Source organism: Meleagris gallopavo, chromosome 2 (assembly GCF_905368555.1).
Source record: "Meleagris gallopavo chromosome 2, MGAL_WU_HG_1.1, whole genome shotgun sequence".
NCBI lineage: Eukaryota > Metazoa > Chordata > Aves > Galliformes > Phasianidae > Meleagris > Meleagris gallopavo.
Window position 1 is genome coordinate 13844426 of NC_139405.1, and position 24082 is coordinate 13868507.

At 40.5% G+C, this 24082-nt stretch overlaps 1 protein-coding gene across 2 annotated transcripts in view; it reads right to left on the reverse strand.

Moving 5' to 3' along the window:
- The window catches only part of PLCB1 (phospholipase C beta 1), a 377774-nt gene that overhangs the window by 256242 nt on the left and 97450 nt on the right, over positions 1 to 24082 (reverse strand). For both annotated transcript variants that reach the window (XM_085218976.1, XM_085218977.1), the window contains exon 3: positions 12690 to 12758. In XM_085218976.1, the coding sequence (XP_085075102.1) occupies positions 12690 to 12758 (69 nt within the window). The remainder of the gene's footprint in view (positions 1 to 12689; positions 12759 to 24082) is intronic.

Sequence of the window (24082 nt, forward strand, 5' to 3'; positions counted from 1 at the left end):
CAGCATGGGAGCGTTAGAAAGACGCTCAGGTTCACATTCCTTGATTTGGTGAAGCTACACAATTTCAGTTTTCTTCCTTAGCATTGGAGTAAATACAATGGACCCACCAGCCCCAGCAGACGGTCTCTTTTTAGTCAGCACAAAGGTGTTGACTAAAAAGACCCCTGGCACCTACAACAGTGTGATGGCCCACAGCGAGGGGACCATCGCCTCCAGCACTCCTTTTCATTCCCCAGGAGCACCACTCGCTGCAGGGCTGTCATTAAACACTCATTTTCCATATTTCCAAGAATAGCATCATTGTAAAGAGCATAAAACTGCATGACTGTAATCGGGCCTTGCCACGTGCCAGAAAGCTAATAGAGATTGTGTAACATTTGTTTACAGCCTGATGAGTTTTACCTTGGCATTTGTAATTTGCACAAAGAAGTTTTCAATTAAAGTAGAAAACAGTACTTTTCCATTCTGATGCATGGGCATTTAAATGCTCTTAATCAAGCTGATAGCTAAAAAAAAAAAAAACAACTAAAGGCCTTCTTTTAATTACATAATCTGCAAGTGTCACATACAAGACATTAAATTAGCAATATCAAGTGATTATGATTTCAGAGATCAATTTATAAATAAACTAAAAGGAAAAGGCAAGCATCATCAAAATATGCCCAGAGCTGAGCACAGCCTTCAAATTTTCTTTTTTATTACATAAGTAACAGTTAAATAATCCTACTTGTCCTCCCACTGTTTGCAGCTCTCCCAACTCTTGCAGGATGTAGAAAATCCAGTGTAAAAAAAAATTAGTTTCCCCAATTGAAATACAAACATATCATTGCCTTAAAACAGAGCTAGAACATATTCAGTGTTTCCTACTACGATTTACAACAGTATATAGCTCCTCTGACATATGCAGAAGCATTTCTACTTCGACTGCAATGAGAAGTACAAAGCAAAGTTCAATCTGATGGATACGATTTGCGACGTCCAACATCCGACACTGTTAACAAAACAAATGGGCACCATCTGCAAGGGCCCACTGAGAACACTGGAACGTAGGAGGAGGAAAAAAATGATTTTAACTTACACTACTGCATAATAGGATAACACGAACATTGCCACGTCCAAATCAAAAGTGGATGGCTAATACTGCTGAAAAGTAGAAACAGTGCATAGCCACGAGACCAAAATGTGCTGGGTCAGCATGGACCAAAGCAGGAGCGAACATCTACACTATCAGCAGTCTCAACTCCAACGCACACAGTGCCCAGCTGACCATTAAGAAGGACAGTGTGTCGGTAATTCCAAAGCCAAAACTATCCTGTTCTTCCAGTTAGCACCAAGTAAAATCAAATCTCCACAGCAGTTCAGGAAATGACATTCCTACACTGTCTTGTCAAACATTCTCCTTCAGACAAACAGCTCCTCTGTTCCCCTCCTGTTGCTCTCATCCTGATAATTCTAATATTTATCCAGTTAGAAACAGTCCATGGCTGTGAAGAACAGGCTATAACAGAATCAAAACAAATAGATGTAAATTTGTCTATAGAAAAAGATGACTTCCCCCTACAAAACCAGAGTGTTGTCTTAGCTGCATGTAAACAGAAAGAAATAGTGGAGGAAAACCTGCAGGGCTGCAGCTATGAGCCTCCTGCTGCCCACAGAATCAGCAGGCTGGGCAGGTCCCTGAGACAGCTTGGAGAAGATGCATAGAAAGAAATTCTTATTCTTGTTGGGGCAGAACGAGATCAAATTGGACCAACTAGGCTAGCAGAATTCAGCTGTCCTTCTCATAAAATACAAAATGGTCATTTGGCCAAGTTTGTTTTTGTTGTTGGTTTTTTTAGTGCCTTTGTTTGTTGTTCTGCAACAAAATGGAGCATGGGTCCTACCAAAAGCCAGCACTAAGCTTCTGCTGCCGTCCCACTCACACATGCATTCCTCATCTGAAGACAGACACATGGATTTTAATGCAGCCAAGGTACCCAGTGCCGGCAATCCTGAAGTACCTCTGTCATTGGTCTTTCTCTGCAGAATAGGATGCTTTGTATTTTCACACTGCTCTATCAGCCATCCTGGCACAGACAAGTTCCTTATGTTTGCCAAACTCAAAAGTAATCATCCAAATATTCTGGTCCAGCTCACCTGAACTTGGTTTTCCTGAAATGTTTTAACAACATGCAAATTGCTACCATTATTTCTGAGCTGAATTTGATAGCCGCCTCCTTTTATATTGTGACCCTGCCTAACATTACTGTTCTGCTTCTGCCACTTCATCAGCAAACATGATCATGAAGCTGTTTATAAAACACATCCCAGGCGCAGAACACAATTTCTCATATAGATTTTCCTTCTGTATTTCATTAATCTTGGAGGAAGGAGGTTAACTCAGAGCAACAACAAAAAAATCTGTGTAATTTCACTTATGGCATTAACAATATAGGACTAGTTTCAAAACAGAAAAAGCATTTAAGTGCACTGCAAGCCAGACCCTGCAGTATCTACAGCACCTCAGAACTACTAGATCCTTCTATCATAAAACCTTAAATTTGTGAATTGGTAATGTGTGGCTTTTTTACTTCGGTATTTGGACACAACAGAAGGCCTAATTTCCTCTGACGTGTATATATATATATATTTATATAAAAATTACACAGAAATTGTACTTTTTTTTTTTTTAGATTCAATCATTTATTAGTTGTGCATTAACTCTGTGCTAGGAGCAGACTAGACATAATCTACCTGCAAGTAAAGAAGAAATTCAGCCACAATACCCTTCAAGATAGCCAAAATCTTGGCAGACCCGTGGCCTGCTGGAGGAGAACTAATTGCTGCAGAACCTCCATCTGCTCCAGTGCAGCAGTTCTGCAGCCCAGGCAGCAGGTGCTGTGGATATGGCAGAAACCAACCAATTTGGATTACAACGTTAGTGTTTTTAACGTATACTGATACTTGGCTTAGGTTTTCCCTAAGGAAAAATGAGGAAATATGAGGAAAAATACATTCTTTTAATGGCTGTTAGGATGATCAATCTAAGAGAAATCTCTTATCTAGAAAATGGTCTCCCTTTTGAGGGAAGCTGAACCCTGACCCAGAGATAGGGCACAAGAGGATAAGAAAATACCAGCCACTAGGGCTTAGCCTATTTCCTGAAAGGCACATTTGCAAGTCCATTCTTATTCCAAAAACGAACACAGAACTGGACACTGCAAAGCACCACAGTCAAGAACTCCCTACAAACTCCCAGCCAAGGGTATTTCTTCTCCGAACAAAGGTAATTGATTTTTTTATTTTTAACCAAATTCGCCAAGTTAAACAGTGCAACTCAGAAACTCACAAATGTGGAATCAGTCTTTAAAAGAATGAAGTTTCACTTCAATTGATCGCTGTCATTTCCAATTGCACAGAGGTTTTACTCTGCTTAGTTTTGCAATTCAATTGAGACCTTTCTACTACCTAAAAATAGAGCTAAACTGAACTTTAGTTAAGATCAGCACTGAACCTGCTATTTCTCTACCTTCTCTAGGACAAACTGTGATACTCAAGCTCTCCAGCACACTTTGCCTTGCCTATGGCAAGCATTCCCTTAGCTTTGACACATAAGTAACCACTTTGCTCCCTGCATGCTCCTGCTCGTGTAACAGAAGTGCCACCGGCCCATCCATTTTCTGGGAAGATCCCCATGGTTGGCTCATTAACACCGTCAGAGCAGAACCCAGAGCCTGAGCTCCCCAGAGGTAACAGCTGATAATTTTATTCGTTAACCCAGGATTAGGCTGAAAGGCAATGAAGCTGAAAAACCAGAGAGGGAATTTGCATTCAATAAAACGATAAAGTATTTTGTTAATACTACAAAAATACAATTAGGATTTGTTTAAGATTGGATTATTCCTATGTTTTAGTAGGTAGCATAATCCTATTTTCATTATAGAAAGGTGTGCTTGACTTTTTTTTTTTTTTTTTAAGAAGAAGAATACTACAGCATTAAAACAAATGATCAGACTTTTGGATGTACTTATCTCCACATTTTATTCTTGTATATCCACTGCACACTAGAGCAGAAGAAAAACTTTGTTCCTTCCTCACTCTTTCAAAAATGTAATATAAATAGCTTCAGCAGCAAAGAAAATTATGATGACTCCTAAATTTCCTCAGTAACTTCTCCAGAGTTCCAAGCTGCGACCAAAGACACTTTACACTTGTTTAAAATCAATGACACATTGCTCAGCTTCTGCATTCATTTCTTTAGGTCCGATCACTTTGTCTGGTTCCACAAGGAAGTACCGAGAGAGTCATTTATACACAGACAATCAGAAACAGATCAAACCTTTTCCATCAATTAGAGCCAGCAGTTTTCACTAACCAGTAAGTTAGGAGATACGGATATCATGGAAATCCACCAAATGCATATTCCAATAAAATAGGGGAATTTTCATCATTTGTTCTAAACAATTGCAGAAAAATGTTTCTGCTTTGGCATTTTTGATCTGAGCCTGTTTATTCCACCTCTGAACAGGTTGCCCAAGGAAGTTATGGATGCCCTGGCATTCAAGGCCAGGCTGGATTTGGCTCTGGACAGCCTGGTCTGCTGGTTGGCGACCCTGCACATAGCAGGGGGGTTGAAACTAGATGATCTTTGAGGTCCTTTTCAACACAGGCCATTCTATGATTCTATGAATATTATCATCTCAGCACTGCTAAAAGCACCTCCAAAATAACTCTGTATTATCCTAGATTTTTAAATTATATGCTAGCCACTGTAAAGATGCCATTCATCAGATTTGACTAAGCTTTACTATGACTTACATGACACGCCAGGCTGTGCCAGCAGTGGTTCAATCTCTTTGGATTCCAGTCCCCTGTCCAGTACTACTGTTGTAGCCATCTGCCTGCAGATACCCACACTGCAATCAGCTCTGCTCCCACCAGTCCCAACATAGGGAGGGGAAGGCAAGAAACCCAGCTTCAACCTTCCTTCTGACACAGGGCAGAGGTGATTACCATCAACAATGCTATGGCAGCCAGGAGACAGGAAACATTACCCAAGTGTTGCTCTGCATGGGGTACATGCTTCGGTAAGCAATGAATTTGTGCCCTCCAGTGCACTACTTCAATCCCCCCACTGCAGTCACAAAACTCATACAAGTGCTTCATGTGTGGATTTAAAATAATTTTGGAGTATTACAGGTGTTTGCAAGCATGCAAAGCTGTCTCTGACAATTCTTTTCACAATCACATGAAAAGTCACACTAAAGTAGAAAGAAATAACTGTACTCAGCATGCAGGATTAATCAACAGCAGCCTCAACAGCAACATTTGAAGCTCAGGTTTACTGACACTGGTATTCTCAGCAACTCCACTGTCATCTACATGCTGAGCAGTCTCCTATTCTAGCTTTTAAAATTTACAAGTCAAGTTAAAATATCACATTTATAAAATACTTCCGTGCTTCCTGAACTACAGAATTTCTTGTAATCTGGTTTCTGCTACATACTTTGGCATAGAAGAATACAGACAATAAATGAGATAGATCTGATATAAACATAACAAATGAAAACATAAAACCAAGCAGCACAGAAATTTAACTGAAACAGTCAGTGAGCAGGAAAAAACAACAACTTCCTGGCAATGATTCATAGTGAAAGTCTTGGACAAAAACCTGTGCTTTCTGCTATACCTGGATGCCAGGAAACAGCGAAGCCGATGGCTAAGATTTACAGTTTACGCCAGGCTTCTGGAAAGGTCCCAGTTCCCCAGGGAGCAGAGGGCTGTAAATAAAACACCCTGACAGTGCTGAGCCATGCCAGTGGTGCAAGGGGACATGGATCATCTCGGAGGTGGCCTCTGCCTCAGGCAAGAGCAGCCAAGTGAGCTGCGCCTGGAGGCAGAGGGGGAATCTCTGTGGGCTTCAGAGCGCAGGTGCAACTCGCTGGTGTTCATCCACACCACTAAGCAGTCTCTGTGCTCAAGACATAAACTGCAACCTGATGAAGCATAAAGAGAACAGCGCTGCTACTGAATGCTTGGATCCAAGCCTCATCGGAGCTCGCAGGAAGCTTCATCTTGCTTCCACAATTCCATGAGTGTTTTTTCCAATGATGCTGTTTTTCTAGGTGATCAAGAAGTGAGAATCTCCTGTCCAAGCTCCCAGGATAGCAGCACTGTCAACTTTATTTCTGGAGATGCAACACTTTCCCAAAGAGGTTAGTTTACAAAAAAAAATAATAATAATTCTAGAGCATCCTAGCCATTTCTTTCTGCAGAGGCAGTTGGCCCTGGCAGGGGAGATGTGGCAGGAGAGATGCCAGCTGCCATGGGAGCCTACTGGCTGTGGTAGAGCAGTGATGCCAAGCACAGGGAGCCAGGCCAGGAGGACTCACATGGTCACAGCTCCCATGGTGTCTGCAGCATTTCTGCTGCTTCCACTTCCCTGCCTTACAGCTGTGCCCACATGAACGCTGTGCTAATATCATCCACACAAATCCATCCTAACTTTCCTTAATTAAGCTCAACTTAAGCAAATGTTGATATAATAATATACTCTCCGTTATGTAAAAAGTACTGATGGTGAACAACCTGGGAAGGGATGTTTGAGGATGTCATTGCTACATCTAAAGTGACTGGGAAGCAGGTGAGCTGCATGCATATCCCATTTTTGTTGAGTTTTGTATTCATTCCATTTGTATTTGATTTTGGCAGAAATAGAGCACTGCTTAGGCACAATTTACATTAGAGTTCCTAATTTACACCAAGGTTATTGAAGGAAAAGTGACATGCACTTATCAGTAGATAAAAATAACAGCAACAGCAACATTTGAGACAGGCAGAGTGATAAACAGTATGTGCCACAAAAGCCAGGGCTGCACCTCTCTGAGAGGTCCCGCACCCCATGCAGGCAGCAAGGGGATTTTCTGGGGAATTTACTGAGTGGACCACAAAAAAGAAAAGGAAAAAAGAAAAGCCTACATCTATCTGTCATTCCCCACAGGCACTCTAATCGCGAAGATTATTAAACACAACACACTTGCCTCAGCTCAGACCTTATCGCAAAGTAATGAATATCTGTACAGCTTTCAAATGTGCTCAAGATGGAAGCTTCTTTTGTTCTGATAGCAAAAGAAAGACAAAAAAAAAAAAAAAAAAACCTGACCATAAAATGTCTGCTAGCTAAAATTTAAGTTAGATACCATAAACAAATCAATTAGCTGAATTAGGTTTCTTGTCATTGTATTCATAAGTAACAAGTTATAGCTTTATTCCAACATAAATCAATCTGTAATATACTTTATCTGCATCTGTAATTTATTTATTTGTGTATATGTGCTTTGAGTGGGTTCAAGAATTCTCCCCTCACATTTGTAAATTTGTGCAGGCTTGAAAGATGAGAAATAAATAGATAGTGATTAGCAACACACCAGGCAGCAGCCTTACTTCCTGCTTACCTGCACCAGTTCTACTCAAAACCCAGCAAAATCCTCCTGATTCAAAGTCAGAGCAGTGATCACAGAAGTAGGCACTGCAAGGCAGCAGCCCTGATAGCTCTAAGCATTCAAATAAAGACCTAATTTCCCTGAAAATCACCAGGTTTTCTGCTGCATAATTTAGATTATGTTGTTAGTTTTTGAGACTAGTTCAGGGAGTTGAGTTTTTCTCTGCAAACGTGTCACCAATCAGCCAGCTCTTTGCAGTGAGGAAGATACATGTATTTTTTAAATTGAAGGTGAGGTAATCCTGAAATCGTTGCACTCTAGCTCGGGATTTCAGGCAAACCCACCACGTGCAGAGGCTACTGACGATACTCTAGTAGTTGAGGCCTTGGTAAATTTTTTATATGAGGGAGGCTTCATTATTTTTCTCTATAGAGTATCCTCTATTAAGTGAGAATATTCGGGGCCAGGGGGCAGAGAGTGTTTTTCAAACTGGGGACCGCGCACTGTAAACATTTTGGCATGAGCGCAATCCCATCATTCATAATTTCCTCTCCTGCAGGTTCCAGAGCATATGTCATTTAAATCAATTTATCTCCTGATGAATGATGATTTTTTTGAGGGAAAACATACTGATCAAATGCATCTAAAGTTTTAAATGTGAACATTTGCCATGGGGTTATTTCCTCACTCGTGCCAACCCATCCCGAAATTTCTTCTCATTACCAAAAACACTTGCACAGTTGCATTACGATTTTAGTTTCCATAGAAACTGTTACAGGCTAAAGTAAATACAAGATAGTAAGAAGTGTGAATTTCACAGTCCTGTGAGCGTGCTGCTGCAGACCCATTTTCCCTGCCTCGCCTTTCACCAAGGGTTAATGCTACATCTCGATTTTAAGATTACAGACATTCTTCTGAGTGGCCCGTCCATGCCTCACAGAGCCGTGTGCATGATCAGATCTACCTGTGTGTCTCATCGTAAAAAAGCATATGTTTCTCTGCAGTGTTTGAGTTATTTTATTTTGCAGACCACTTCATTAAACTTTACAACAGGAATTGCTAGTCTTCATTAGTCTGCACACCAAAGGAAAGAAAGCTGGAGAGAGTGCTACCAGGTAACGTGTGAATAAAAGGAAATAAATAATTGCTTCATCGCAACTAATGGTTTCCACATGGCCTTCTGCATTTGTAAGTACAAACAATGGGAGCTCTCAGCATCCTGATGCTCTACCTCTGCTGATGCCGTTCTGTGTCAAAAAGCATGCTGCGTTTCCAAAAGGCTCTGCTGAATTTATGTGCAGTCACATCTTCCGAAAGAAGAAATGAACTGCATATTAATCTCCTACTCTCAAAATTTATCTTCTTCCCTTCCTAAATGATTCTAATGCTTACTAAAAAGGCTACGTTCTGATAATCACCTTATAATTCCCACACTACTTTATAAATTTCATTGTATTTTGAATTCAGGCATTTTTTTCTAACATACAAAATTGGTAAATCTTCCCTTTTTCTCTTTAGAACATTACTTTCATTTATCTTCACATTTAGAGATCTTCAGCGGTGTTCAGTACTGCGTAAGGTTTGCCCTTCTTCCAAAGAATATACCTTTGTATGTATACTGCAGTGGGATGGAGAACTGTTATTCTTCCTGCAAACAGCAGTTGAAGACAGAAGGACTTATCCCTGACAAGATGTGAAAAAAAGAAGGTAATATTGAAGTTTCTTGGTAACACAAGGGTCACCTGAGTACACTATTTATTAATCTAGGGGTTGGAGGACAACCTTTGCATCCCCCAGCTGTTATGTGCTTAGGTACCTACTAAAGATATCACTTCATCATTAGCTGGCTACATTTCTAGGTAAGAGGCTTATTTCCATATACAACCTTTACTCTTTATGCTGCACTTTCTTTGCTGTAAAACCACTGTGCCTTCTACTTCCTTCAGCTGGGCATCCAAAGTAGATGGCACAGTCCAAAGGATGGCAACTTCCTTAAGTTTCCTGGATTTGTCTCATCTTCCCTAGCTTTCTAAAAGGATTCTGGAAGGTTCTAGAAGGATGAACACAAAGCCCCCTTCCAACAAAAGAAGCTGAAGTGCAATAGCCACAGATGCATTGCAGGACTCCTGAATGCAATAGCGCAGATAATCATTACTCTCCACTTCTAAGATTATGACCTTGGCTCCAGGGCCATCATCTAGAGCTGGGCTATTCTAACGGATCTCACTCTGACTGCTCGTTAACTGTAACTACTTGTGAAATAGAATCAAACAGAGTACTATACCTCCTAAATAAGAATAAAGCATTTGGCTGTTTAATTGAGGAAAATTTCTCCAGAATGAAAAAGTATTTAGTTTTGCTTACAGTAGTGACTAGAAGACACAGCGATCAGAAAATTTCTCTTGATTTATGGACAAATATTGTGAAAATTAAGTGCCAACCAACAAGACTTAAAGAGAAGCTGTCTGAAAAACCCTTTGTATTTCTCTGCTTTTCAGTAATTAGCAATGCCAACAGCTGCACAGTAGGTACCCTGAATGCAGCATGAGAACAGACTCTGCTGCTAGACATCAGAAAGAACAAAAGTTTGCCACATTCATGAAGCTAACCAAAGAAATGTTCCCGCTGGTGGATACAGTGACTTATGGCAAAGAAGTGTATATTCCAGATGGTGAAGAGGAAGAAACTATTTTTGGTAACAAGGCCTACTTATAGTCCTTTAAAATCACTACTTGCTGATGGTCTTCTGATGCAGTGTACCTCTACAGGTTAGGTAGTTTGCTATGAGTGTGGTTAATCACATTCAAATTTAGTTTGCTAGAAAAATAAAAAAGAATTGCTAGCTTTATGTTTAATAGAAAAGTCAAAGCTTATTAAAGGTGACACTTCTATCAAAAGGTAACACTGTATCAGACATACACTAAATAAGGTTGAAAGTTTCCCACAAACTTCTCAAGTTTTTAATGACAATCCACATATGGAATCCACTCCCTCTTAAAACTCTGAAAATAGATGGAAAAATCGGCATAAACTAGCAGAACTCCCCTAACATAGTTTAAAAACTGTACAATAGTATGAGGGGGGAGGAAGGGGCTGGCAGAGGAATTTATAGAAAATTGCCTAAATCTCTTGTACAGTGAAAGCTGTGCCAGTGCAAAACAACACACTGTCCATTCCATCTGGAAAGGCAAATAAAGGAAGCAAGTTCTGCTGTCAATGATGATCCCACCAGATAACTTCTGGGATGACTATGAAATGCGTGAAGTGGTACCACAGCAGCAAGAAGTATTTGTTTCTGGCAGCTGAAACTCTGTGCCTTGTCTGCAAGTTATGCTGGATATCATACTTTACACAAGGCGAGATGCTCGGCAGGTACCAGTAGATCCCAACAGACCCACCATGCTGGATACAGCTCAGATTCATCATCACAACACTATCGTCATATATATTGTACTTTTACTGTACAGTGAGCAGATCGTGAATGACCTCTTTGTATGCTAATGGAAACAGCTTTGCTTTCCTGTACAGAAATCACCCAGAAACATCATTCAGTATTTATGCTCACCTGAGTGCCAGGGCTGCTCCATCTGAAAGTACAGCTGTGGATGAGTCTCTAAAACCTGGAACTTTGGCAAATAGCACACAGAAGTGATGCTGCTCTCTTAAGCCATTGTATCAAGCTATTCCTAGAAACCCCCATGCAGTCACAAGCTGCCAGTGATTGACTTAAGGCCAAGCCTTCCTGCTGCTGCATGAGCTGTGTCTTCTGTGTACGAGACATGAGCAGGGCTTCTAAAACACTCACTCTTTTGCTGAGCCACCTCACAGCTCAAAGCAAAACAGGCACAACTGGCCCCAAAATGAGCCTTTTGCTTCATATCACTTGCAAAATTCTATCAGCGACCCACCCAGGTGCTGTTTCCATTCTGCCCACACATAAATCTATGACAAAAAGCAAACTCATTCACACAGGTGGTGCATTTCACCACCCTAAAAGTCAGGATTTTCTCATACCCTTCATTTAACACCACCGCTGTCAATCCATAACGTGTGGCAACAAAAACAGCCTTTATATAACCTAATAAATAAAAGTCACCAAGGCAATAGCTATGCATAAATTTTAGCTAAAAACATTTTGTTAGAAGAACATGAATGTCCTCTGTAAAGCGGGTAGCATTTTAAAATAATGTTCTAGCCATTGTTAATACTTTATTGCTATTCATCATAGAACCATTAATCATGGTGAACTCACTTGGTATTAATGTGGATGTCATAAAGTACTTCTGCTGCATTTCAATTATAACTCAGCCTTTAGAATGCTGCCAACATTACATGAAAAACTCTGCAAACCAGATGTGAATAGTCTGTTCAGAGATAACTGCAGTTACATTCTGGCACGAAGAAGCAACCTCTCCCACTGCCATGTTGTATCTCACATGCTGAGGAACCTGCAGGGCTGTCCCCGGCCTGGGGTTGGGTGCAAAGAGCACAGTGGCAGACTCAGGTATAGCTGCAGCCCGCAGATTTGGTTGTGTTCCTCCCCAGGATGGAGGCAGGAGAAGGATTGCTTTGGGCTGTTGCAAACTCGCAGGCTTGCAGCTAAGGAGCAGCAAGGCCATACTGTCAGTACCCTCTGGAGATCTTTTCTGCTTATCATTCCTGCGATGCCCCAAGGCACACTCTTGCTTCCAGAGTTGTGCACTCTGTTGTTGTTTTTCTTTTTTTCTCTTTTATGTGTTGCTTCTGTCCAAATGAAAACACCACGGAGAACACATATCTACAACTTACTGTTTTTAAAGAGGGCAAATGAGTGTGCAATGTATCAGAGAGGGCCTAAGGGAACTGATACCCTGACCTCTCTGAGAACAGTTTAATAATTAAAAAATTCCTCTTTCTGTCCTCAAGAGGCGCTCAAATAAGAAAATAAGCAATACCAAATGCAACATGGAGCTCCACAACCATCAGTTCCTGGCCATCGGGGAAACTGGAAACATAAGCAAGTTTAACCACAGTGCCAGACAAACCAGCAGTTTTCTGTTCACCCACTGCCAGCAAAGCTTCCATCAGCATTCTAAATACAGCATCAGTGACAACAGCACAACCATCACAATACTTCTCATCAGCAACTACGATAAATGAAGCAAAGACAAAGCATTTCTTATAATCTAAAGGAGTGTTTTATAAAAAAAATTCTTGCATGTAATTCACATTCTGTTTTACCTAGGTAATCAATGCAACAGGTAATCAGAATACAGCAGAAATGCCTACCTTGGGAGCTCTGGCATGTTTTCCACATCTGGCATCTTTGACAAGACTGATATCAAGCAGCTCTGTCTCCTAGAAGGAAAAATTGCAACACATGATTATTACATTAGTAAAAAAAAACCACTGCCCTATCTTCCATATCAGGGGTTCACCTGTCTGCAGTGACTTCTGTAAAAACTGAGGACAGTTTCAAGGCATACTGTATTGCACTTAGTCTATTCTATAAGCACCACAATGTCTCAGATAAATAACTGAGTTTGCTCAAATATGATCATGTCTCATGATATATAGAATCAGTAGAAGTCACATTAGTCAAGCTTACTTTCTAGATCACGAAATATTGCTGTACTTTTTAATTATTTATTTTAATATAATTTTAGGTTTTTGATGCTTGTCACTGTGAAAAATGCTATAAAACAGAAAATCCTGTCTCTGGAATATAAAACTTACTGTATTATGGTCAGAACATTTTGAATAGTCCACATAAAGCTCTGTAAGCACTACAGACACAGTGCTAGCATGTTCCAGGAATTTTGCGGTGCTTAACAAAAACACGTACTTATGACAAGCATTTTATCATCTGTCCAGGTCTGGGTTATACAAAACATACTTTACTTGGAACGAAACTGGCACGTGATGACACCTCCTGTTTGGCACTTTCCTGTCCTTCCCTACCCGCGCGTACCACAAGCCATCTCCTGTCACCAGGGGCTTATCAGCTCTGCATTGCCCTGGCAGCATGGGAAGAACAGGGCCAAGTCCCAGGCCTGCTCTACTCCACAGCAGGGCCAGTATAGCAGGATGCTCACCCCAGGATGGCCACAAAGCACTGACCCTCCCACAAACATCTCTTCCCCTCCAGCCTCACTCTGTGGCAGAACCTTTTCTGATGGTTCCATGCTAGTTCTTGCTTCAGTGCCCTCACCTTTGTGGACACAGAGCATTCGGGAGAAGGAAGCATGAAGGAGACAGGGGAATGTGGTTCCCCCACCAGCATGCACATTCATGCAATGTTACACAGGTTTGGTTTTCCCCCAGCAATACGAACCATTTCACAAGACACAGCAAGACCATCTGATCTATTTGGCATTGCTTAACAATCTTTAAGAGCATCTTAATACTCCTTGCCTCATTTACAGTAGTATTTGGACTAATAGTCCATGTTAGAACAGCTCAATTACATACTAAATATAGTTTAAACGTACTTCAGTGAGAACGGGACCATGCTACAATTAGAGCTACACCAGTTCAGTGCGCTTCAGTCTTCCAGCAGTAATTGCAAATGCTGTGCAGAGAATGAGAGAGCTCCGTGCAGAATAGAACCATTTCATTTTTTAATTTCAAGGGGAAGAAAAAAGCTTTTCTCACTGACATTATTTTGCCATGGAATTAATACTTTGTATCCTTATTTCTTTTTCATTTTACCGGACTCATTGCTGCAAAGCTCTCATAGGCTTTTGCTGTCTAACAAGATATGAGCTCTACCATGTGACTACACATCTACAACATTCCTCTCTCCATCCCTATTCTCTCCTGTATAGTACCAAGTGAAATTACATGAGCAGTTGTTTTTTTTTCCTCAGTCTATCCTGTTGAGGAGAAACTTGGACTTATTTTATTTATTTATTTATTTTTGCTCAAGCTTGACTGAAACAGAAGAAAATTTATAGGGATTAGAAAGAATAGGCAGGGTTATAAAAGTTAGTATTTTATAGGTCCCCTTAGGAAATCACCCAAAACACACCAATACCCATGGCGTGTGCATACAAGCACTCCTGACGCAGCTGGAGCACTTCATGTTTCAGGAACTCAACTTTCATGTCCAGTTTGAACCCGGTCTTGCTCCATACCTACATTCCTCTTCTACATTATCTTTCTTCCACATAACAGCCACAAGGGACTTAGGGTAGAGCTCAATACTCTGAGTGCAGAAAGGCCCTTCATGTACAGAAGTCCAAATAACCTCCCACTGTCAGGGAAATAATTGCATGAGGAATGTCTATAAACTATAGCTACACAGATGGATAGATGGATATAGAAATTTCAGATCTGAAAATCATGACTTATGGCAGTGCTGCATTCCAGGTTTGTCCTGAGGCAAGGCAGTGACACAATGCAAATCCAGCAACAGGAACTGCCCAGAGTAAAACATGCTGCACAGAACAGACAAGTGTTACAGACCGCACACTAAGGAGCAAACATACATCATTTTGCTGTCACCAAACAGGAGCGTGGTGTTTCTGGATGAAAGGCCAGGGGTTATATGTAGCAGCGTAAACAATACTCATGCCCCGAAATAGTCTCTGGACCACAATGAATTGTTCTATAGAAGATACAGGTATATGCATTGCATGCCACGAAACTAAAATGTTGTATATTGAAAGAACTGACAAATATTAAAAACAGTTTCTAATACCAGATAAATAAAAGATGCCTAAGAAAAACAGACCTTACAGATGGTGAACCACACAGGATGAATAGCAGCAAGCTGGATTACCCACTTCAGGCTGCAGTGTTTGGGCTCTGCTTGCCCAAGAGGTCCCAACCCAATGCTCCAGCTGAGGAGCACAGCGTTGCTCCAGGTCCTGATTCTTCCCTGCAAGTCAGTTGCACCCCACCCACCTGCTTATGGAAAGTGCAACAGGTCTTGGACCTGAGACCCACGATGGATAGCTGTAGAAGAAGAGCAGAAGAATGGAACTTTCTGGGGCTACTTAAACAGCGCCGACTGGCTTAGCTACCAGGAAGGCTAGACCAAGTACCTATCTTCTGGCCTCTCTGTGCATTTACCTCTCTGTTGTGTTATCTCTCAGAGCAGATTTTAAAATCCTCCACATATCTTTCTTTATACCCTAATTTGAAAAGAGCATTTAATTTTTGAGGACCCTTTCCTAGGCAGTAATCATGGAAGCCACAGGAAAACCAAGTCCAAGGTCTCAGCCACCATCAGATATCCAAAAGGAATGAACTTGTTCTCCATAATTACTTTCTATATGTACATTCAGGACTGCAAAATCAGTAGCATGGTACTTTAGAGCACAGAGTACAGCATCTAGGTAGATGAGAGCAGGATACACATCCACGTAAATGTCTTTGATGGCAGCATTCAGCGAGGCCCAGATAAATCAGAATTCATAATGTGCCATTTCTTAGAAGTTCCTTGGTTCAAAAATTCCAACCCTCCTGGAATCCCCTGCCTCCAGGGCACCTGCTTTCATCTTCCAACCAACTAATTAAGAAGACAGAATGCAACTTCCTCCCCAAAGACAGGAAAGACAATTTTCTAAGCCCCTATTACAAAACACAGTCTTTAAACTGAAAAGGCACAGGTATCAGACAGCAAAGTGCCACATTTCCTGTACATCAAAACAGTCTGTCCTCCCCTTTTCATGTCAACAGTAGTTTTGCTACCAAATTCCTCTGTGTTGGCTTGGGAAGTGCTTTCTATGCTGCAGGAGGCCTGAAAGCCATAGCAACTGAGAAAAACAAAACCCTGCACAAGTCCAATTTCTCCCTGTTTAGCAACCTCCAGTCGTTGCCATTGGGACTTATGAATCTTGCAACAGAATAATCTTTCTTAATGCAACTGGTAGATTCCCCTCATAATTTATGATACAGAAATTCCTGAGAAGTGAATTATTAATCCTACTCTGTTTGTTTTCAATTATCAGCTGAGACAGAGACGTATTCATATAGAGCTCAGTTGCACAACCTCACTTTTATGGGTGAGCACACACTCAACAAAAGCAATAGATTGTGCAACCTTCAGTGACTGCTTAAGTACTTATAATTAGGCCCGTCTGAATTTAATATAGTAACACCAATTTGTACCAGTGGAGGATCTGGCTCACTCCTATTTTAAACTGCCCAGAATGATGTCGAGTGAATCACTCTATCTGGGGAACTTGCTGGTGACGTAGAGCCAGCAACGGAGCAGGAATCCTCCTCAACCTTGCTGGAGAGCTCTGCTAAATAGCCCTCAATGGCACGGAAGTCTGAGAGTGGGATCAAGTGTCCTACAGAATTTCACAAAAACTATGTCAAGGAGACATAGCAAAAGTCGGTGTGCATTGCAACAGCTGCATGGTTCAGAGTAGATATCTAATTACTTCATTTATGTACTGAACAAAAATAATTCCACTTTGCTCAGAGTGCTCCTTTTGGTTGAACCGTCAGGCAGTGCTTAAGCCTCCACTTGTCCAATCTCCATTTTGATGTTCCTTGTGCTGCAACACCCCTGCTTCACTTTATGCTGCTGTGTTGCCATAGCCACTGCAGGGCAGGGGTACAGTCTAACTGATGTTCAATTAACTGACTTGAAAATTCAACTTTCACATAGTTTTGAAACCTGCTGCGGTTCCAGGTTCAATCCAAAAAAGCTGTGCGCCTGAAAGCTTAGGTAATTCTTCTAAGTATTACCAGTCTCACTAATAAATGATATGTAGATAAAACATTCTGCATTCAAAGTTTGAATTACACCATCCTGGCAAAATAAACTTTGAAAAACTAAGACCACTTTGTAAACAAGCACCACTTAATGCTTCCACATGTCAACATCTGGAAACAGTTTTCAAGGGAAATCAGCATTTTGTTGCAACAAACTTCCCAAAGAAATTTAAACAGCATCTTCTGTTGGGAACAGTTAATCACAATGAAATGTTTCTTTAATATACAGGGATTCCATCTCTCTATATTAAACATTTTCTGCCCATGGAAACAGTGAAGATTCCTTTAACGAGAAAAAATTATTCTATTCTACATTATCTTTATTATTATTCTACATTTTTTAAGTGTTATTTAAAATAAAAACACAAGTGATTATAATTTTCTCACAGCATGATAAAAAAAAATATTGAGGTCAAACTTCAAATGAGATTTGGAACAATTACAAGATATGCAAAATAAATATCTGGCCATCCACATTCAGACTAAATATGTAGACAAACTCAATAGTTTACAACCATTTATAGCATAAACCTCATTCAGATTTCAGATACTTGACAATGCGCTTATAAATCAGCCGTAGTCAAATTACTTCAGGACTGAAATTCTCCACAATCAGAAAATACTTTGCACTAAGTAGAAAGGCTGCTTTCACAGGTGTATATAATCCTTCTATTAAAAATATAAAAAAATATATTTTTTCTCCTTTATCATTAAGAATTTGTTTCTTTATACCAAAGGCAAGCTTTAAAAGAGGGAAGATTGAAAAGAAACTGGCATTGATAGCTACAAGATCAAACAGCAGGTCTGTCAGTGACATTAATTGGAGCTGACCTAAGGTAGAGATGCATTTTCCTGGAAGTGCCACTGCACAGTTTGTAAGCTGTTTCTTCCTCAAGAGAGGCAGGCCCTAAGGAACCTGCCTGCATGCTTCTTCCTGCCAATACACAACTCAGCTATGAGGCATCAGAAGTCAACAGTAAATCACTCCCTGACAATCTCTCCTTGTCTGCATAAAGTTGCCCTTCACAAGTCCAAAGTACTTAATTCCCTTCCTACTTACCCTTTTTAATGAGCCATTGGAAAGCATTAGATTAATACTCTAACTCACCAACCTGGCCCAAAGCCACCAGACCTCTTACAGCTCTTCTTACGTGATGCTCTCCACAGAGAGATATGAAGCACCTACTACTATCTATTCCATTCCTCAGAAAAAGAGGAAGGTGATGTACAACTACAATCAGCTGCAACCAGATGGTGGACCATCTCCCTCAGGGAAACTGTTTCAAGGAGTTTGATTTGCAGGGCCTGGATTTTTTATTTATTTACTATTTTTTAAAACACTCAAACAGTTTATTGTGGGTAGAAAGTAGTCATTCTATCTGCAAGCTTCAATCTGAGCTAGGCTTTATCTTGGTGATCGTTATCTGTTCCTAACTCAAAAATAGTTGGAGGACCTCAGCCTCTGCAAGGCCAGAACTAGTATTTCGGATCAGCTAGGCTGCTCTGGGAATCAGCTCCAAATACCTTTGAAGGTTTCTGTGCTTGCAGGTCCTTCCTCACATGCCAAGTTACACAACATCACTACTGCAAGGCCCTTGCGGTGCTCCTACAGAACCATAAGACCAACTGAAAAGTTTTTGACATCTTAATAATGCTCAGTCTCTCAACGTACCCCTGCAGACTTACAAACAGAAGCATTTTCCAGTACAGGAAAAACTATCTGCCGTTCATTTGAAGCACTGAGCTATAATGGAAAAAAATGAGAAGGCATTTTCATGCTAAATACTCTTTTAATAAAGAGAAAGCTAAACAAGTCTTCTATACCTATTCATATAGCTTCTCACTGCTTCATTAAGGAAAATTTCTTACTTGGATGTGCAGATGGTGCCTAACCAGAGTTTTCACAACTCTTAGGGCCAAAGAAATTGTCAGGAAGCAGAAAAGAGTTCAGCAGTAAAGATTCCCCACCTGCCTTCATCACAGCAAACTGCCCAGCCCCCACAAGAGCTGTTCTCCCACGCTAGAGCAACACAAGTGCCCTTGGTGCTTGCAGCTGGGTGTTTCTCATCCCAAGCCTTCCTTTCCAGGCAGTTCACAGCAGTGCTGCATGGCCACCAGCACCTCTGAGGGCTGGGATCAGTTTGCTTCTGCTGAACTTGTTCTTGCAGAGCTGCTCTCTGCATGCACACAAATGAATAACCACAGGAGGAGAGGGGAAACTGATGAGGTGCGGCCAGTATTCAAGAAAGGAAACAGGCGAGGGAGGATCTGCTTGCAAAGAAAATACAAAAGCATATTGTAGGCAGCCTTCATAATGGTACTTGACTGATTTTTATTCACATAACTGAGAATAACCTGGCAATTTTTAGCTTTAGAGCCACAATGAAAAGTACACTGAATTGAAGTTTTAAACAGCAGATAAAAAAGCAGCATTTCTATTAAAAAGCTTCTAGTTTTAAATGAAAAGTCACAATGATGTGTGATTATGATGATTAAACGCCTTCCTAGAACGGACCATATCACATTCTGGGGGTGATGTTCCTGCATCCTTACTTCATGCTGACAAGGGATAAAGGAGTCTAAGGACCAGCACTACAGCTCTGCTTTTGAAGCAAGCAAAGCATGTTATTTTCAGCAGAGCTCCTCATGGAGCATGGAGCTGCAGCAGGGATTTCCCTCCCTGCTCACACCCATGGACAGAGTCCTGAGCCCCAGCTGCTGCTCAGGGAAACTGCTCACTCAGTGAGAGATTTCTCCAAGACAAAGAAAGAGCAAACCCCTTTAACTTCTGCTATGGAAGTAATGTTCTATTTACGCCACATTAGATTGATGCATCTAAAATAATGCCAACACATTTATGGGTTTGGATATATGTTTTTAGAAGAGACTTCATCAGCTGAGGGCGGTTTTGGCAGAACTGCACTGTTCTGGAATGGTTTTCTTTCTGGCTAGCATTTTTTGTGGAGGAGTTTGCAGACTGCACTTTTAATTTGTGTTAATAGCCGAAAGCTTCTGGCTTCCTTATATTAAAGCAATAAATATTTTTAATATATTTAAATTTAACAAAAGCGAGATTAGGAACTTGGAATTGCTTTGCTCCCTGCAAAGTACACAGAGTTTCAAGGTATCAATACAGGCTCTGTGCACATATCTGCGACTTCTATGGAGGAATGAAGCAGAAGGATCACCAACTGAAAAGGCAAAAGGATCAGCAACTGAGATCTATACAGCAGCACAATGTGTATTTCCTTCCAGTTCTTCCAGCTTGGGCCCTGGCAACACATTACTAAACTGGAAAACCTGTAATTTAGGCTACCTTCCAACAGGAGACTCCAGCTAAAACATGATGCTTCAGACACTAACAATGACAGCTGAAAAGTCGTGAATTAACCTTTGTAAATGAAAGCACTTAATGTATTCATGGTCCAAGGTTTGGTTTTGGAGATTTCAAACTGAAAGAGCATCAGAAGACATTGCCAAGATTTCTCCCCAAGATACAAAATATCTCAGGATCACTGGTTTTGTTAACATATCTGCTATAACAGGATGAAAATCTCAGTGGATTTTTAAATAAATCATCCTGGTCTTGCATATACTCCGTATCAAACCTGAAGACTGGAGAAAAACTAAAACATCTACATCTCAGAAAATGGAAAGGAGGAGCTCAGACCTATGCAGCTGTAGATGCATCAGGCTTATAGGCAAAGCTTTAGATTGTACGATGAAAGGAGCATAATAACACGGAGGTAAAACACAAAAAAGAAAGAGACGGTATGAGCTTGCCAGCCAGATCATATCTACCTAAGCTGATACATTTTTTTCTTGGCACACAAAGCTTTGAAGCTTACCCGAATTTTGATGAACTACATAAGCCAGAATTGACATAGCATCCTCTAACCCTCACCAGTCCTAAGAGCTGAATGTAACATGAAGGAGGTATGGGGAGGGCTTCACATGGGAGCAGAGAGCTGGGAGCATGCTCTGATTCAAGGAAACTAAAAGAGCTTGGCTTCCACACAGCAACAAAAGGAAAGCTAAAAGCAGTACCATTTTCACCTGTAAATATATCTATTCTAGCATCAGCAGAGACAAAATGAGTTACTCAGTATAAAAAGAAATAAGAATGGGGCTACATAATTTCCCCATTAATAATTATAGGCAATATTTACAACTGTGTTACTGTAGATATTGAAAGCAAAAATCACTTTTTAAAATGGAGTTTGACTTTTTTCTGAATGTGAAAATAATACATGCACTAAACAGGATCCAGAAAATCCTTTCTAATCTATACATCTAAAATAATCTTTTTTATTTATAGCTAAATCCTTGACTTCTCACCATTCCAACCAATGCACAGTTTTGCTTATAAAATCCCAAGGGACAGATAAGAGAATAATTTGTTATATGTTAGTCCAAAAGTGGGCTATTCAGTAGGTCTTGACACTCCAGCAGTTGCAGAGGAGGTTCATCCCAAAGGAGACAGATAGTTTGGGGCTCTGTCAACATCATATATAAACAAGGTAAGTTGCACACAAAGAAAAGACTTGTGGGTTAAATCCTTGATGCTTTGTTCTTCTAAAGGAGGATGAAGTACATAAACAGTGGGAGCGGAGGATGTCCTCCCCATGCTGCAAGAACATACAAGCAATTCTCCTTGTTGGAGAACACTCACTCCATTCTCCTGTAGCCTACAGCACTTCACCTGCTGTTGTCTCATTGTAATTGTCCTTACTACCTCCGCCTGCTCCTTACCTTGTGAATATAAGTAGTTTAGGACACAGTTATTTGTTCAGTATTTCTTAGTGAGTGAATTCAATAGACTGAAGTAAAAAATTTCTTGCTGATTTATTTTATACAAGTTATTATTTTTGCATACTCCCAGCATTTATGGATAAAGCAAAAATAAAAAAATAAAAAAAATACCCTGATCAGAGTTGGCGGGTGAATCTCTAAAGATTTAATTTACATTCATCTTCTACTTATTTGAATGCATAATTTTCATTATTATTTTATAAATCTCTAGATACATCTGGGAAATTATTTTTATTAATGTATTTGCATGTGTATGTCTAAAATTCTTCTAGTCTTGGCAGCTGAACTTAAAACCAGAATTTACACCGAATGAGGAAATGCGGTTTGTTCCACAAACAAAACGAAGAAGTGAACGGCAACTTGTCTGAAGATCTTGAGCTCTTGCCAAGCCATGTTTCCCAAAATATTCTGCCCTAAACCACGCTCAAGCCTTAATTATCAACTGCTCTCTCCTGCAGTAGCCAGCTGCTTGGGGCATGGAAAGGCACACAGAATAGGCAGAGTTCAGCAGTAGACCTGGTGACACATAGACACGTTGTGATTAGGTCTCATCTTGAATTACACTTTAGAACGCACTTTTCTCAGAAGGGACTCACTGCTGTCTCACATTTGGTTGTGCTCAGCGTTCTACTGCTGCACTGCAGAGCACCTTGTGAGTCGTCTCCCCTTGTTGACAGCACACACACACAGAAAAGCCATTTTTACCTCGTCCCAGGGCACTGCCTGCTTTTTCCTGTTTATACTTTCTTCCAGTATGTAGAGGTAACTGCAAAGCAGCAAGCTCACCCTGCTGTCTAACGCTGTTTCCTTATTTAGCAGGTAGTTTTAGTGCAATCTTCTGTTCTCTCCTCCACAAACGTTCCAAGTTTCATTCTCTAGAGCATAATTACCCTAAGTACTTCTCCTCTGGCAGCAGCATGCTAATATTTGATGGCTTTTCAAGAGGCAGTTTGCCTTCTTGAAGGTAACCAAAACGCATCTTGGAAAAAGTACCAAAGGACTGACAGGCAATTTTGGCAAATTAAGACCCAACCATTTGTGGATCTGCGCAACAATGCTGCTGAGACATCCAAGCTACTAAAACATGCAGTAATTTCCCTATCACTGCATTTACAAGCATCACGAGGGCAGCACCTATGGGCACAACCAACATGTTTCACACCAGGCAGACTGGCTTAAATCTGCTCCTCTCTAACAGACGTGCAGCAGCCCTGCATGCAGTCGGCCAGCCCTCTCCATTAAAAGACCTGTCAGCTCCTCCATTCTTTGCCCAACTCTAACCATTCAAAATGAAAATAACCATGCCGGATAACTGCCTGGGCTGGGGATCATTCCTTGTTTTGATTCTTGAAGTAGCAGAAAGGGTAATTTTACCAATTTCCTCTAATGAAGTTGCAATTTCTGAAATAAGACATATTTCTGCAAAGAAGATGAACGTGAGCCAAAGCTGTTTCCAAAACATGTCCCACACTCACTCAAAAATATCAGCAACTTCTTACACGTGGGATGATCTAATGCTTTCCTGCTTGCAGCAATACCTGTGCATTTCAACACAGCCAAACAAATTGTATCTGTTTCTACCAGAGCTGTGTAAATACAGTCTTGTCTGGACAAAATCACCCTCCAGAAGTTCTCAATCTGCACATTAGTAGTAAAAAAAAAAAAAAAAAAAAACAACTGCAGAGAATACTTGTTCATATTCTTATTCTCAAAATGTATAAGGAAATCAAGGTTTTTTAGCATTTCCTAGCCTTTAAGTGGTTGGATTTGCAGCCTAAGTGATCTCTCAATATGTCTACTATCTTTTTAGCCAGTGTCTCACTTCTTTTTACATGAAATATCACGTGTAATAAAATTAGTTTTAAAAATTGAGCGTAGGAAGCAGTGTGTCTTTCAAAGCAGGCAGGGCTGACTCTGGAATAACTCTAAAAAGTGCTATTAATGGGTAAAAGCATGCTAGTTAGAGGGAGGAAAAAGCCTGGCAGACTTAGAAAATTGATGCTTCTTTTAGTAATTACATGGATTGAGAAACAGCTATTTCTGTTAGCATCTTCAAAGAAAGTTATGGAAAGTAAACAGAAAGCAAATCAGCAAGCTTATTTTTTTCCAAATAATAATAATAAAAAAAGGTATTTCGA